Genomic DNA, 18,020 nt, shown 5'->3' with positions numbered 1-18,020 from the left:
TAAGAGTGCTGTCCCCTTACAGCAGAGTTATTAACTTCAATGAAATGCACATGTAAACACTGACCTAGGCATAAATTACACCTGGTCCCCAGGCAGCAGGGGGTCAGATACCTGCCTGCCTCTTCACTTTGGGCACTCTCATGTCCCAGCCAGCCCCTCCACTGGCGTCTGGAGCCTGGGATGGACCCTCTCAGCCTGCTTCCAGACCAGGTCTGAAGTGCTGCTGTCCTGGGCACATCTGTAAATGCTACATCCAGGAGCAGTTAACTCCAACACAAACTGCGCCAGAGTTTATTCTATCACCTTAAGTTTCATGTGTAGGTGCAACCAGTGAGAATTTAGTTCTTTTTTTTATACCAGTTGTTATGTAATATGACCAGAACGCTTGTCGACTAGGAACGTAGATTTGAGACCACCAGCTTGCTTTATGTAAAACGTATACAAAAATGAGAAATTAGTGACTTAACAGCCTTCGTAAAGTAAACCTTTATACCTTACCTCATGTATGTATGTAACGCAGCTGAAATTTTGAGGGGCTATAGCCATTTACCTCGCTTGAAATTCTGCCCTATATTCCTTAGGTGTCCTCTCCAGCTGACTTTCAAAATTAGGCCCCTTCATGAAACTCATGCACACTGGCTCCTGCACCCAACCCAGATCCTAAATGACTTCAAGCAGCAATAATGCTTAGGCTTAGAGAAGTTTGCAGGATTAGGGCCTTAAACACATACTTCAAAATACATTCCCTGTACTCCCTTTAAAGTAAGCAAATCTTTCAGCATATGTTGAGGACATAATTAACATTGCTTTTAGCTGTGTTATTTTGCTGCTTTGGAATAGCTAATCTAAAATATCTCCCAGATATTTGCAGTACACAGTTTTTGGCAAACAGCTAGGCTTCATGTGAATGGGTTCTGAAAGGTAATATTCTTTACTATAGAAATTCGACTAAATAAGTCTTTTCTTTTTAAAAAGATGCGGTAAAAAGTTGAATTTGTGGGTTGACTTGTTGTGGAGGGGAGCATTCTTATGTGTGGTATTTAGCCCAAACAAATGGCATCCAGGCAAATGGCACCCTTGCCTAGAAACCAGGATATCTCTTGTGGCTGCAATATTATAATTCCATATGCATATAAGTGTTTGCCTGGGACTAAAGCATGTGGTTTTCTTTCTTTCTTACAGATCACGGTTGGGCTGCCAGATCTGTTTGAAGAAATTTATGAACAATATGACTGTTCGAGTACCTGAAGCTGTTGCTGATGTTAGACAATCTATAGATATGAGCAAGAATTCCTAAAATAAAATCTGTTCGGTGGTTTTCAGGAATGCAACTATTTTTATAACTTATTTCTAAACGTTTAATTCAATGTGAAAACATTATATGAGAAGTCATTTTATATGACTGAATATTATATTAATACTATTTTCATTTTCTTTGGAACTACCTGTACTTTGAGTCTTAAAATGAGGTAATACTTTAAAAAAGTTTTATAGCTGAAATTAAAATGTTGGCCAAATTATACTAAAAGAAATTGGTAATAGATTTCATTGTGCAAAGGAGTCTTCCCTTTCTCATCTGCATTTGAAAAAAGATTTTTTTTGGTGCCAAAAATAGTGACTTTTTTTTTTCTTTACATTCAGTATAATTGTGCTTTTAAGGGGTTTGGGCCTAGAGGCCCCTACAATGATGGGATGCATGGTAAGATGCTTTTTAATCAAACTCTGTTTTAGAGCTTGCAGTAAAAGCTGGTATGTCCAAAGAGAGAGGTACTTTATTTTATGGCTAAATGGTGTGGTGCTTTTGCAGCATGTATATGTATAATTAAGGGAGACATTAGTGTAATATACTGAAATGGGGCCTAACCTGATTTTGAACTCTTTATTTGGCATGGTACATTCTGTCTTCTGGAAATATTGTTGAAATTGTGGGTTAGATCTCAAAAGGACTAAAGCATGAAGGTCCACAATTTAGATTCAAAATTCCCACTTAGCTAGTGTCAAACCTAAAGATGTTTAAAGTCCTCAGATAGCTAAGTTTATCATGGGTCATAATCAAAAGAGCTACGCCTTGCAGAACTGATGCAAACACTGCTTGAAAATGGACTTTCTTGTTACTCGATGGGAAGCAAAGCAGATGGAGGTGACAGATTAATGGCCTCCCCCAAGAAAGAGTACTTGTATAGATGTTATATAACATCTATACCAATGGCCAACCAATCGATCTGGAAACAAAATGTCTCATCTATGCAGATGACCTGTGCACAACAGTCCAGAACACTGGCTTTGACCATGTTGAAAAATCCCTAAGCTAGGCACTAATTGGACTAACTTCATCCTACACTTAAAATCAATTATGCACCAACCCAGCAAAAACACAAGTATGTGTCTTCCATTTGAAAACCTGTGAGGCTAACCACCAGCTCAACATTACATGGTTTGGGACCCCACTATCCCACTGTCCAAATCCAGTTTACCTTGGAGTTGTTCTCAACTGAACCCTTTCATACAAAGACCACATCATGAAGATAAAAGCAAAGGTACTTGTAAAAACATTTTATATATGCTCACCAACTCAAAATGGGGACCCTCAACTATCTGAGCTGCTGCTCTGGCTCTCAACTTCTCTGCCATGTATGCATGCCCTGTATGGGAGTGATCTGTACATACCAAGCACCTTGACCCCATCCTGAATTATAGGTGTCAATGCATCATGGGAAGCCTACCAGCGTAAACAGTGTGTACCTGCTAGCTGGCATCGTTCCACCTGACATCGGAAGAGCAGTGGCCGGCAGGATAGAAGGATCAAATCGAACAAAAGATACAAGACACCCGCTGTATGTCCATCCCACACCACACAGACATCTGAAGTCGCACAGGAGCTTCCTCATTGGCACCCAACCTCTCAATGCCACACCCAAGGAGATGTGACTAGAGCTGTGGAATGAGAGGCTGAAGAAGATACCTGACAGCAAAAAAGTAGACATTCCTGTAGCTGAGTCCTCATCACCAGGGGCTGATAAATCATGGCAAAGGTGGAGATGTCTCAAATGCCTATGTACCAGAGTTGGATGCTCCAAGGAACTAAAGAATAAGTGGGACCACCTGTGACTACAGCACAGAGCCTCAAACTATGCAACACCTGCTGTAATGTGTACTGCTTGAAGGTACATGTACAATGAAAGGTCTCACAAAGTACAACAAACGAGCAAAGGTCAGATGTGGTGTAGAGAGACGAGAAGCAGCAGCAGCTAAATTTATGCCAGGACCATTCCCCAGGTACCTAAAAGTCTGCTTCAGGGTATACCCAGAAATGTTCTAATAGTGCTTAAAAATAAGTGCATAAGAGAAAGTCTATGACTTAGTAGATAAGGGACTTACTGGAGAAGAGGCAGCTTGAGTGCCAGTCCCTGCATTCCAATGAAGTATTTATGCTATTTGGAGCAGGGACTGAAACACACTTCTGATACAATGCGGTGGTCATGCTCATTTACTTACTCTTTTTGGCCCAAAGGATAATTATTTCATTCATAGTGGAATAACATGAACAGAGTGGGGAGAGATCGCTCTGCAGGAACACTATATTTGGGTAGTTTAGAGCTGCGGTTGGCAATCTACAGCCAACGGGCTGGATCCTGGCCCTTGAAGCTGGGGCTCTGGCCATGTTCAGTGGTAGAGGCTCTTGGTGCATTGCTCTGTGACCAGGTGACATGAAGCTTTCCCATACAGCTACATACCCAGGAAGTGAGGAGAAGCAATAGAGACAGCAGCAGCCAGTTCCTGGTGCCAGCCTGCCTTGTTTCCCAGCTGGGTCATTCCAGCCCACTGCTAGTAAAGGCTTAGTTTAGCCTAGTACCGGTCATAGTTTTTAACCCTCACTAATAGTGTTTGGCCTCTTTCTAGAGTGCCATTATATTAAAAAAAAAAAAAAAAAAAAAATCCATGCCACTAATGATCATTGTTTAACTTAGTCTTCTGCTTAAATTATTAGAAGCAGCAGCTACCACTATAAAGGTAATCATATGACCATAGCAGTTAAAGACATTTTAACAGTTTGGTGTTCCTGTGTTTCATTTTGTATATAGCCAAACATTTATTTCTTTTGAGGGCTTTATTACATGTATTCAATGTCTTATTTGAGCTGCTGACAGACAACTGGAGCCTTTCCAAAAACCTCTCTCATACACAAGGAGAAGTTAAATTTTCCCAATATGTAATACCAATATGTAGCTTCATCTCCCATATTTCAGGTACACTGGATTTCAAACTTAAAAAAATGTTTTTTTCCCCCATGATCAGGGAATTGTTTCCATTATAAATACACTTAAAACACTAAATTTTCTTCTGATGCTTGTGGTTCTCTTTAAAATATTTTAGTATAATTCAGTTTCTTAGAGTTAAGCCCATTTTTAATTTATAGAGAACTTTAACTTTATACCTTATGGTATTTTCTGGCAATAATATACTATATATATTAGTTTTTCAAAAAGCACTGTATAATAAGGCCAGCAAAAAACAACAGGAGTATTTCATTTTTGAAGACTCATTAGGAAATAAGAAATGGGATACCTTATATTTCCTATGGTGCTCCTCTGTGAATAACTACTGTAGCATGGTGGGAATATAATATCAAACATAAACTAAGTCAGCCACTCCATATTTCTGTCTTGCCCTGACTCCATTTTGTGTGTAGCAATATTCACTTAAAATGTTTTTTAAGGGTTTTGAAAATGTATTTAAAATCAGATCCTCACATTCTGGAAATAAACTTTTAATTCAGATCATAACTATAAGCATTGTTTGTTATGCATACCAAATACTAAAGGAAAATGAAGTGTCAATAAGTTTTATTTATAATACAAGGCACTTTTTTCATTTTAGGACTCTCAAGACACTTAACTATACTTCAGACACTATTGCTAAACAAACACATGACAGCTAACCAGCAACAGTCACCTTTGTAGTAGTTTAATTAGTGAGCACTTCACAATGAAGGTTTCCTGCTGCAATTTTTCAGTGGCTTTTCTAGAACGTGAATACAATGGTAATCATTTAGTTCATTGTGTATTCCGTGATGTCCCGTAGTGCATATAAATGTAGATCTAGGTTCCAGCCCTAAGCTTCTGTGAAAGGTGAGGAGAATTTATTTGCATCTGGTTTAGAAAATATATCCCACTCAGAGCTGTACTAGCTTCTCAACTGTCCAAATGATTTACAAATAAATTGTATTTTATACCAGTTTCATAGACACTCTGTCTATAGCAATGTTGTTCCATTTTGTACTTGTCTCATATCCACATATTTTTGGATTTAATGTGGGATTTATGTTTCATGGTAAAAGTGCAAGTCATACATATGTTCAGGCATACAGTTGTGATTGTGCAAAATGAATGCTATTTTAAAAGCCTTATGACAAATACCTCAATGTATTATAGATCCAACTTCATGTGGAAATAAAGATTAAGATAAGGAGAATGATAATCGTGCATCCCTCTGATCAAGAAATTTAAGTATTGGTTCAACTTAACCATTTGAATTTATTCTGCCGTACTTGTCTGTCTTAGTATTCCAGGGTAAAGAAAGAAGTTGCATTAACCTTGCTAGCAATACTTCCTCACATATTTTCTTCATTTCACTTTGGCCACTGATCCATTGTATCGTATACCTCTAGTTTTGTGGCAGAACTGAACTCATAGTTCACTACCAGCAAGGAAATGAGATGACCCCATCTTATTCCTAGGGCTTCATTGTCTTTAGGGGAACTTATCCCTAGTTCTGTTTGATTTTCTGTGATACATGCAACTCTGAGTGCTGCTGGTTTTGGAAGATAGACCAATAACATCCAAGGAAGAGAGCTGTATTGCCTGCTTCATCCCTTGCAACAGGGATGACAGAGATACAGTGTGAGGAGCTGTCATCTGGCGTGCAGGGCTCCCAGGGGGAATTTGGGGATGGAGCAAATGGGGACAGGACTTATCACCAAAATCTAGAATACAGTCCTACTGTAGATGTGTCAGCAGTAGGCTGTGAACAACAGCTTGTGTTAGCCCATACTGTCATGCCTGGATCTAGCCCTTGGGGCTGGGTGAGTTTAACACCCCCTGAGGACCTGCTCTGACTGTGTGGGCAGAGTGTAGCCCCTCAAAGCCTTGGCTTTCCCCATGGGGCAGAGAAGGCAGGCAGGAATGCAAGGTCTAGCTTCACAAGCAAGTAGTTCCTGCTCCCCCATCTCTATGAGGCACAGATTAGGGCTGTGCGAGGCTTTGGACAGAGCTTTGGATCCAGAGAAGCTTTGAATGCTTTGGGGTCTGAAGCAGCACAGCTGGAAGTGCTGGCCTCATTAGGCTTTCTGAAGCGGTTCGTTGCCACCTCTGAGATCCGGCCATAGGGTATAATAGGGAAACAATAAAATACCTATAACTTCGTTGTTTTTTTTTATCCAATTTGCATGACATTGTCAGGGGTGGTAGACTCTGCAGAGAGGATGAAGCCCACCAAGTTTCAAGAAGATCGGTACAGGGGTTCGGGGGGAACAGCATCCCAAAATCTTCAACGCAAAACTCATGTCACATCTAGGTGTTACAACATAACAGGGTGAAAACCTCAGGAGTGGTAGCCTATGCTGAGACCACAAAGCCTGCCAAGTTTCAAGAAGATGGGTGCTGGGGTTTTGGGGTAGCTACCCCAAATTCTTGAAAGCAAAACTCCTGTCATGTCTGTGTGTTACTGCACAGGGGGGCAAAACAGCAGAGCCGGTAGCCCTTCCGGAGGCCCCAACGCCTGCCATGTTTCAAGAAGATCAATGCAGGGGTTTGGGGTGAATTGCACCTCAAGCTGCCTCTAGGTATGCTGCTGGTTCTTACTGCCCAAGTGCATCACCTTGCACTTGTCAGTATTAAATCCCATCTTAGTCTCATTCACCCACCCCTGTAACCTGTCCAGGTCCAGCTGTATCCTGTCCCTCCCTTCTAGTGTGCCTGCCTTGCCCCAGATCTTGGTGTCGTCAGCAAGTTTGAACAGGGTGCTTTTCCCCACGTTGTCTGAGTTACTAATGAAGAGATTAAATAGTGCAGGCCCAAGGACAAAGCCCTGGGAGACCCCACTGCCCACATCCTTCCAGGTCAAATATGACCCATCCACCACCACTCTCTGGGTGCAGCCCCTCAGCTAATTTGCTATCCATCTGACTGTGTAGGCAGCAGTTGAGTTTTTTAAATGAGAATGGGATGGGAGTGTCAAAGGCTTTCCTGAAGTCCAGAAAGACTACATCCACCGCGACACCTGTGTCCAATGATTTTGTGACCTGATTGTAAAAGGCAATCAAGTTGGTTTGACTGGACCTGCCCCTAATGAAGCTGTGCTGGTTACCACTGAGCATCATCCGCCTTGCTGGTCATTCACAGATGTGCTCCTAGATAATCTTCTCAAAGAGCTTCCCCAAGATCGAAGTAAGAGTAAAGGCCTATAGTTGCCCGGGTCCTCCCTCCCTTTTTTGAAATGATGGAGAACATGAATGCAGAAAGACTGAGCTAAAAAGCTATAGATAGCTCTCACTCCCCTCCCGTGCCCGCCTGGCTTTTTGTTGTTGTGTTAAAAGGAATTCTTCCTCTGTGGGGAAAGAAGGCCAGCTGTCCGAATCAGAGCTAAGGGATCCAGAAATGGAAGGGGACAGCACAGTGACATAATCTGCTGTTCTTATAAACTGATCAAAAAACTTTGAGGTTCTTGTCCTCTGGCTGCTACTGTGGGTGGCCATGCCCTTATGTCCAGATTATTGCTCCCAGCTGCTGCTGTAGGTTGTGGTGCCTCATCTCCACCTCCTCTCCACAGCAAGCTGATCACAGAGTAAGAAGAGGATGTTACAGAAGAAGCTGCTCAGTGAGCAGATCTCCACCCCTCCTCCTGCCATCATTTCAAAAGGTTTTCCAGGCCAAATGCAGAGGTGAACATACTTGGCTATGTTTGCTGGGGGTTAGGGACTCAGCATGTTTTAAAGGGGGTTAGATTTTTTTATTTAGCTAGAAGAGTAGCCTCTACAAACAGGCATGCTGCATGCAGCCAGCTCCAGGCAGCACTCACTTCAGCTCCTTCCTGGGCCTGAAAGCTCTTGGCCTCACCCCAACACTATCAAACATAAATACAACCATGATGCATCATTTGAAACCCTCCACATGCTCTCACAGGCCTTGCTAACATGGATGTTAAGTAGCGCCATGTGACATGGCACTGTTCTGTTTTGCCTTGGGTTTCAACGGTTTGAGGGAACAGTGTTTCACCTTGAATTTCATTTTGAGTCGAAACAGCTGTTCTTTTCCATTTCGTCAAAACAGAAACGCTATCGCCATTTCGAGTTTCGCTGGGGATGGGAAGTCAGACCAGCTGGGCTGCCTCCTGCCCCTGCCAGATCTTGCGTTGGGGATGGGAAGTCAGCCCAGCTGGACTGACTTCCCATCCCCAGCCTATAGTCGAAATGTTTTGACTTTTGAAACGTTTCAACCAGCCTCGTTTTGTTTCAAGGCTATTTTGACCGCCTTTGTTTTGTTCTGATTTTGCTGTTTCAACCTTGAAATTGGTCGAAACAGTGTAAGAACGAAACGGCTGATGAAATTTTGCACAGTCCTAGTATTCAGTAGTGCATATTTAGTCCTTCTCATCCTACAGATTCTCATAGCCTAAGTTTTTTTTCTCTGAAAAAGATAACAGGACACATCTGTCTTACACAGGTACCTGGAGCTATGTCACCACGTTTAGAGGACTGGACAAAGCAGTTACAGGCTGTCTCAGTGCAACAGGGGAAAATGATTGCTATTCATCAGAAATAGACTTACAATCCTAACTCCCGGCAAGCAACAGAGAAGGGAATATACAGAAGCAGTCTTTGAGGGACAAGAGACAATGCTACTTTCTAAGGCTGTGCAAAGCTTCAGTCCCTGATTCGATTTGGTGGAGATTCAGCCCAATTCGGTCTCTGAATCTTCATATCCAAATTGAGTCAGAGGACCCTTTAATCTCTCCAGATTGAATCAGAACCTTCTAAATTGATTCCGAAACATTTGGAGTTTTGGACATAGCTTTAAATGTTTTTTCTACATACCTCTAGGTACCAGGACGCTCATGAATGCTGCAATGCTGGGGTGCATGGATTGTCCCACAGGACTGTACCCTCCCCCCATGCTCCCCTGGCTTGTTGACTGGTGCCTCCTGGGTCTGGGGGGGCACCCGAGGGCACCTGCGGCTGATTGCTGAGCCAGGGAGGCGTGGGGGAGGGCCCCCAGCACCTGAAGTACAGGTTCGCCGATGACCACGTGGAGGGCCCCCTGCACTTCTATGGGACGCTCCATGTGCCCCAGCATTACAGCAAACACAAGCCATGCTTGCTACCTCAAGCTTTGTAGAAAAAACTTTTAAAGCTGTGTCTGTGGCTGAATTGCTGATTCTCCAAATCGACATCAAGTCTTCAGATTCAGATTCAGACAAATCAGATCACTGTCTCTGATTTGAGCTGAATCCAAATCCAAATTGAATAGGGCCTGCTTTGCACACCCCTACTACTTTGCATGGTATTATGAATACAGGGTACTGAGGCAAGGGCATTTGCTGCTCTTAGGTATCTCAGACCAAGCTGTATGACTAACTCCAGATAGGACCGGCTGAAGTACAATTGGTCCAGACTCCTTCAGTCTGGGAGCTTGTGGCCACCTACAGCTTTGGTCAAAAAGAAATCATTGGTTATTGTCCAGGAGCTCTGACTCATTTCAAATGTATTTTGTCAATGGTATGATTTAGACAGCATCTGATCTGAAGCTAAAATACTGTAACACATTCTTTCAAGGGCTGCTCTCCTGTCTGTTTCCAGTTGCAGAGAATCAAGAGCAAATGTAGTAGAGGTGTAGGCACATGTATATCTGGAGCTGTTTCAAAAAAGCAGTAGTTATTGTGTTTTTATTATTATGTTTGAATGAACAGAGTGTGCTTCAACTTTAACCCTGAGCTATCTGCACATATTCCTTGTTTCTTCACATTCCCACTTTACCCAAGCAAGAGATAACTATTCCATTGCATATGACTAATAGGAATTATTACCCCTTCATCCAACAAGTGCTTCCAGGATCTGTTGGTGGTTTTACTATTGGCTTTAAGAAACAAAGGAAGTTAATTCCTACTTCTTTTGGAATGTTCTGCTGATGCTGGAGAGACGGGGGCAGAGCTGGAATAACAAGATTTTTTTGGATTATATTAGAGAATCAGAAGTGTCTTGGATCCATGATAAACATGAACATGCCAGCTGGGAAGTCAATCACAGGTCTCATCTCAGAAGAATGTCTTAACAGAAGATGAAGATGGCTACAAAGGCAAACAAGTTGTGTTAGAGAAATAGGTCAGTTGACAGCTGGGGATAATGGAAAAGGCTTATTCAGGTTATGATTTAGTCTAGGGAATGATTACAGTAGAATCTATTTAAAACAGCTGGACAACAATTTGAATTGTACCAATGGCAGTAACTATTTGCCAAATCCCATTCATTTCAATATTAAAGGTCTCACTTACGCCAGTTCAAGCTTGCCAACTGATTTTTGCTGAACAGCCTACTCTTGGCTGTTCACACCTCATTGAAGCTCATTACCTTGTTACGCAGAAGATACCCCTGCCATTGCTCAACTGTTTGCCCCTCATCAAGGCTTGTCACATTGCTACTCATAGTGCCTTGCCTCTAACAGTGCCTGACAGGATCTAGCCAGTTTCAGTGGTATTAATAGCACAGTGCAGACAGCTATTGAGATAGCCTAGAAGAATTAACGCCCACTGTGTGTCAGGCTATTTTCTGACTGCCAAGTGAGCTCACTATGTAAAGCTTAGCATGTACCAGAAAGAGAACACAGCGTGCCCTGCCTGGAACACAGATTTATTGGAGTCTTAGTTCACTCTTCCAGTCAGTAGTCACAGTATTTTCACACACAGGAAAAAATGCAATCAGCCAATCACCAGGAACAAAATCAATGTCTCCCGTCATGGGTAGAGCAAAGCTTCCCAACTCTGTATGGACTGCCCAAAGGGAAGATTTAACACCAAAATTTACTGAACAGAAATTAGACTAAAGCAGACTGAAACCTCCACCCAGAAGTATTCTCACTCAAAAGTCAATAAAATGGCTTGGAGACTGAGTTCCTTATCTGTGGTAACCAATAATGTACTCTTTAGCCTCTCCATGTGTCATTATCAAGAGTGCAAAGTGACAGATGTTGTCTTGCAAAGCTGGTCAAGGTCCATGCTGCATGCTACCTTTCCCAATGCTCCTAGGGCTGCTCCCAAAAGCTGGGAAGGAAAGACTCATTGATACTGTTTATGCTTTTCTAATTGAAGTGTCTCAGATTTGATGTTGGATTTTCTGATGTCTCTACTGCATAGATGACCTCTCCTATTGCAATAAAACAATTCTCCTCTAACATAAGATGTTCAAATGGACACTTGGTTGACATGATTATCATCATCATGTGCCCTACAAACAAGAAAAAATACCCAAGCACATGGTTTAGCCACAAATGAGAAACACAACATTGAGTACATTTGTACCACTCACAAAACCTTTTGGTAAAGGCCGGATGACAACTACCCTGATTCAAGCTACACATGGTTGGATACAGCACAAATCTAGACCATTTCTCTGGTCCTTGTAGCATTATACTAACTGAACCTCTGTGGCAGTTGTCAAAGTCGTTTAGCCATTTAAAGGGAGTTATCCATCTCACGACTATTCTCTCCAATCGGATAAGAACATAAAGTTAAGAATTTTCTTAGATCTAATATCATACTTACAGTTCAAAGCCATAGTTCTCTTTAGAGCAAGTTGGAATTTTCTGTTGAAAAAATATTCTGTTGGAAAATGCCTGTTTGTTGAGCCCAAAATGTTTTGTTCAAAAGAGAGGGCTTTAGAAATGTTCGATGAATCTAAAGCTAGGCTCCAACAGAACCCTGCTGGAGTTCTTGGCAGATGGCCCCAGGATTGGAGGCCCAGAGTTTCTAGGGTCTGTGGCCCAGAGGCAGTCTGCCTGATAGGTCTGCCTAGGCTGAAGATCCTGGAAGTTTTGGTCTTGGGACCTGCCTGGCACCTCTCCAGCTCTATGGACAGACAGGCTGCTCAACAACCTGGGGATCCAGAGATCAACATCTGTGGCTCCAGGTGAGCCAAACAAGTCAGAGTTTATAGCTCTGTGTTGCAGAGGTGGGAACCCGATAGCCATAGCAGCTTAAGCTCAAACTGGGACTCAGATACCAGTGCTGCAGCAAGAAGCTTAGAAATCCTGAGAATCCTGTTGTAAAAGCTAGGGCTGGAACGGACTCCCAAAGTCGCTAGCTTTGGGCCAATCCATGGAACTAGGCAGCATGGAAAGCACAGATTCTAGAAACCCACTTATCAGCCCAGTGAAATGGAAATGTGTCTGGGCTTCACTGGGCACCTGCAGAGGCCAGGGAGCATAATGGGTCATGCAAAGATGAGGTGTGAGTGTCTCTGAAATTAAATTTTCTTCACATTTTCAAGTCTTAGGAATTTAAAATCCTGATAATTTTGATCTTAAGACCTAAATTACATTTTGAGAAAGGTGAATGTCCCTGTGGCTAGGTGAATCTCCAACCCATTATGTTGAATTATGAGGAAGAATACTTCTGGATGGAGGTTTCACTGTGCTGTAATCCAGTTTCTTCTCTGTAAGGGCCCTCTCTAGTCCTCAGGGCTGTTGTAATATTAACTCTCAAAGGATGTGCAGAAAATATTTTTCCATCTGTCCATCAAAGTTCAATCTGCAGGAGTACTGGTAATTTCAGGGCAAAGAATCAACATCTCCTCTAGTGAGATTAGTGGTGTGCGAAGCTTCAGTAGCCAATTTGATTTGCAGGAGATTCTGCCCAATATGGGAACCGAATCTCCAAATCCAAATCAAATCAGGAGACCAATTAAAAGCTCCAAATCTATTTAAAGCATCTGAATCGATTCAGAAAAAGATTTGGAAAAGATTAGGTGATTTGGCCATAGACAAAACAGGCAGATGACACAGCTGCCTCCAGCTGGTAAGTCTGTTGGGGTTGGGGGAGGGGGAAGGGAAGGGACATGGGGGAGGGAGGGATTGGGGCTGGGGCTGAGAGTAGCTGCCCAGCCAGGGCAGCAGATGTCGGACATGGGTGCAGCAGCACTTGGAGTGGGGCTCTGCCCTGCTGCCACTTTCCCAGCTGGGGCGGGGGGGTGGGATGGAGGCGCAGCTCGCTCTGGGTGGAAGGGGGAAGCGGCAGCAGGGCATAGGCCCCCACATCCAATGGTGCTGCAGCCATTTCCATGCCCCTCCACACCGCCAGCATGCGGTGTCAACGTTCGCCCCCCAGCATTGGCTGGCAAGTGGTGGCAGCACCTGCCCCTCCCCCTCCCCACACCTTCCCAAGCCAGCTGGCAAGCAGTGGCAGTGCAGAGTCCCTACTCCCAGTGCTGATGTGGGTACAGCAACGCTGGGAGCCAGGGCTCTGCCCTGCTGCTGCTTGTCCAGCTGGCACGAGGGGAGGAACGCAATCAGGTGCGGCTCACTCTGGGTGGAAGGGGGCAAGTGGCAGCAGGGCATAGCCCCTGCTCCCAGAGTTGCCACACCCACATCAGCACTGGGAGTGGGGACTTTGCCCCGCCACCACTTGCCAGCCGGCATGAAGGGGCACAGGATGTGGGAGCGGCAGTGCTATGCCATGCTGCCACTTGCCCCCTTTCACCCAGAATGAGCTGCACCTGTATCACACCCACCTCCTCCCCCATGCTGGTTGGGCAAGCATCAGAAGGGCAGAGCCCCCCACTCCCAGTGCAGCCACACCTGCATCCCACCACTACCCCCCAAGTAATGTAGTCCTCTGCCCCAGCTGGGAAGCTTGTCCCAGCTCTAATCCATCCCTCCCCCATGCCTCTTCCCTCCCCTCTCCCCCCAACCCTAACAGACTTACCAGCTGGAGGCAGCTGTGCAAGCTGCCTGTTTAGTTTATGGCCAAATTTCCAAAGCGCACCAAATCTTTTGGATCTGATTTGGCCATATTGAATTGGGACAGTGATTCAAAACTCCGAATCGAATCATCCTCCTCCGAATCAGCTGAATCTGAATCTAAGGTGAATACTTGCCACTTCACACAGACCTAAGTGAGATATGCTAGACTACTCTGTGTCCATAAGTACATAAATTCACCAGATTCTACAGACTGGTCATCAAACCTCTAGCCATTTTTTAATCATCTTCTCTAAACCAAGGTGCAAAAGAAAGATAAAGAATATATACTTGTGCCATATTTAGAGGATGATCCTAGAGGCAAGTTGATGTGAAAATTCCATAGTTACAGACCTGCAGGCCTTAGCATGAGAGGAATAGAAACATTAGTCCTTGCTGACCTGCCTATTTCCTTTTTTTGAGGAACAATATGCAAAGTTCTGGCCTACCATGGAGAACAGCAATGGAATCCAATGCCCCAAAACTGAGGTTTTTTTAATGAGGGGCAATTATTACCAGATATGGCGTTAGGAGAAGGTTTTATACTTTTCCTTAGGACATAGAACGGCTTTACCCCAGGTATGGAAATTAGCCTAACTTTTAGGGAACTTTGCTAGACAGGTTCTCTCTCTCTTGCTAGTGACTGACAAATCTAGTAATCTTCCCACAGTACAAGCAGACTGACTAAATGTGTGGACCTTAGTAATTATGTGAGATTTTCAAATAACCAGTTATAAATGTTCTTTTGGTTAATCAGTCAGTTAGTTCCCTGTTCCTTTGCAGCACATCTGGATGGCAGGGTGGGAGTCAAGAGCCTGGAAGCTCTGAGAACCCCAACACACAAGTGCTTCAGAGCTCTCAGAGTTTCCTGCTTTGAACATCCTACCAAGTTAAGGGAACTGGAGCTGGGGACCTCAATGCTTCCAGGGTCATTGGCTCTGGGACAGCTCACCATGTGAATCACCTTGGACCTGGACACACTAGGACTTCCAGGGCACAGATCACCAGGTAGACGTATTTCAAAGCTAGAGACCCCCCTGAGGTAGACCCTCCTGAGGTAGACTTAACTCAAAGCTAGAGTTTCCAGGATTGGCAGTTAGGTATGCTAGCTTGGACTGAGGGGGTCCCAATCCTTTTCACTGACAATTTTGAAAATTGGGGGTTTATTCTCAATTAGAACAAAACCCAAATTTCAAAATATCAAAATCCTGCACAAAGTGGAATTACTATTCTCTGCCCAGCTTGGTTTACAGTCATCAGCAGGTTCAACCAATGCATCAACATGATGATGAACTTGCAAGTCTTCCAAAATTTATAGCTTAGGAAAGTGATAGCGAACTGATTGTTTGTAACAATCAAACAATTGTCAGTTCCTGTTTGTTAACCAACAAGGCTGCTCTCCTGAAACATCTGCTTGTTACAGTTGGAAAAAACCAGTTGTGTTTAAATGCCAGCTTGGATGGAAAGAAATGAAAAGGGGAGAAATTTAGACACTGATCATCAAAGCTTTTGTGGCATTTTGCGAGAAGTTGGCTATCTTTTCATAGGACTGGTTTAAAGGGCAATGTTATGACCTACTGAGGCTGTCAATACTAAAAGCAGCTTCTAGTATTAGCCATTCTGAGTGGTATATTAAGAAACTGACCCCTTTCATTTCAGTTTCTGGCTTGCTGTGCCTGGTAGGCTGCTGAGCTTTCCTGTAGCAGGAAATGACTCTGACTTCTTAACAGATGGGACCTCCACCTCCACACCTTATTTTGAACATGTTTAAGTACCCATAAATGATACAAGGCACTAGAAAATCAGATCTAGGTTCTTTACAATAATATAGAGAACTAAAGGGGGAAATCATTACCATGCAGAGGGAGTAAATCAATTTAAAGTAACAATTCCAAATGACTGCAGGAGGTTCGTTATGGTAATTCATTTGTCAACATAGGCAGCTAATCAATACAGACAATTCCCCAGACCTGTACTGCTTACAATTTGCCATAATTGCTCTGTTGAACATAAATAATAGATTTGCTACATTTCTGATTCCATCAACAACAAAGATGATACTCTGCAATGGCTCAAGAAACTTTGGAACCTCATAACAGCAGCTTCTTCCCTTCAAATGCTAGTTGTCAGAAATTTTCTTATTTGTGGAAAAAAGTCCCCAGTCTTTCATGTGAAAGCTTAATCCAATGTTCCCTCTCTCTCACCTTATATAAATTCCAGTTGCTGTTGTGTTTCTTGCTAATTTAATCCAATTGGTTGCTGGATCATCAGGTAATGCAGGTGCAGTTAATAGACTATATGTATTGATTTACAAAACCAATTGCTTCTCGCCCTCCACTATAAAAAAATTATAGTTTCATAGTTTCTAGGGTTGGAAGGGACCTGAGTAGATCATCTAGTCTGACCCCCTGCCATGGCAGGAAAGAGTACTGGGGTCAAACAACCCAGCAAGGTGTTCATCTAGCCTCCTCTTAAAGACCCCCAGGGTAGGAGCCAGCACCACTTCTCTTGGAAGTTGGTTCCAGACCCTAGCCGCCCTGACCGTGAAGTAGCACCTCCTGATATCCAGCCTAAATTTACCCTCTACCAGCTTGTGGCCATTATTCCTGGTCACTCCTGGCAGTGCTCAGGGGAACAGGGACTTCCCCAGTGCCTGCTGATCCCCCCGACTAGTTTGTAAACTGAGATGAGGTCCTGATCCTGTGAATAATGAGTTGGCAAGGGCAATTTTACTTCTGTGAGCAGCAATGTGCACTGTAATGGGAGTCGAGTATAGTATAGTAACTATACTTCTGAGACTATTTATGTTCTTATCGCATCAGTGCTATATCTGTAAAGGTTTGGCCGTGATGCTTTGTGGGGGAAAAAAGCTGGGAAGAGAATCATCTAAGCTGCATTCTTTACTTCCTTCCCTTTGCTCCAAATAAACAGAAAAAACTTGAAGGAAATTACATTTGATGCAGTTCCCAACAACAGTTCAGGCTGAAAAGATAATGCAGGAATCTTCCTTTCAGGGAACTGAAGCATTTCATAGATTTCATAGACATTCGAGCTGGAAGGTACCCTGGAGGATCATTGAGTCCAGCCCCCTGCCCCAGGGGCAGGAAGTCAGCAGGGATCACAGGATCCCAGCAAGATAAGCATCCAAATGTGTCTTAAAGGCGTTCAAAGTGGGTGCTTGAACCACTTCCAGCGGCAGTCTATTCCAAACCATGGGGGCTCGGACAGCAAAGAGGTTCTTCCTTATATCCAGCCTGAATCAGTCTTGGCAGAGTTTGTGACTGTTTGATCTTGTCATCCTTTGGGGCACTCTGGTGAACAAACTTTCCACCAGATCCTGGTGAACACCCCTGATAAACTTATAGGTGGCCATCAGATCACCCCTGAGCCTTCGCTTTTCCAGGCTGAAGAGTCCCATAGCTCTCAGCCTCTCATCATAAGGTCTGTTTTCCTCACCTCTCATCATGTGTGTGGCTCATCTCTGGACTCTCTCAAGCTTCTCCACATCCTTTTTGGATTGTGGAGCCCAAAACTGGATGCAGTACTCCAGCTGCGGCCTCACCAAGGCTGAGTATAATGGGAGAATGACGTCCCGGGATTTGTTTGAGAAGCATCTATGGATGCAAGCCAGCGTTTTGGTCGCTTTACTAGCCGCAGCATCGCATTGAAGGCTCATGTTCATCTTGTGGTCAATGATGACCCTCAAGTCCCTTTCATCTGTAGTGCTAACCAGCATAGCACTGTCAAGCTTATAAGCCTATACTGCAGGTTTTTCCTCCCAAGGTGGAGAACCTTGCATTTTTCGGTGTTGAACACCATCAGGTTCTCATCCATCCATTTCCTGAGCCTGTCAAGATCTGCCTGGATTGCCCTCCTGTCCTCAGGTGTGGATGCTTTGCCTCAGAGTTTGGTGTCATCAGTGAACTTGACCAGCCCACTTGTAACACGAATGTCTGCATCATTGATAAAGATGCTAAAAAGTATAGGCCCTAGGACAGAGCCTTGAGGCACCCCACT

General features: G+C 43.7%; 1 protein-coding gene across 1 annotated transcript in view; it reads left to right on the top strand.

The window, feature by feature from the left end:
* Positions 1-5,472, top strand: part of FDX1 (ferredoxin 1) — a 28,278-nt gene extending 22,806 nt beyond the window's left edge. The window contains exon 4 of the mRNA XM_090029404.1: positions 1,183-5,472. Within this exon, the coding sequence (XP_089885530.1) occupies positions 1,183-1,297 (115 nt within the window). The 3' untranslated portion in view covers positions 1,298-5,472. The remainder of the gene's footprint in view (positions 1-1,182) is intronic.
* Positions 5,473-18,020: the final 12,548 nt, after the last annotated feature.

Source organism: Crocodylus siamensis, chromosome 1 (assembly GCF_052110815.1).
Source record: "Crocodylus siamensis isolate JL-2025a chromosome 1, ASM5211081v1, whole genome shotgun sequence".
Lineage (NCBI taxonomy): Eukaryota > Metazoa > Chordata > Crocodylia > Crocodylidae > Crocodylus > Crocodylus siamensis.
Note: the sequence above shows the minus strand (reverse complement) of the source record. Positions and strands in the feature narration are given on the sequence as shown.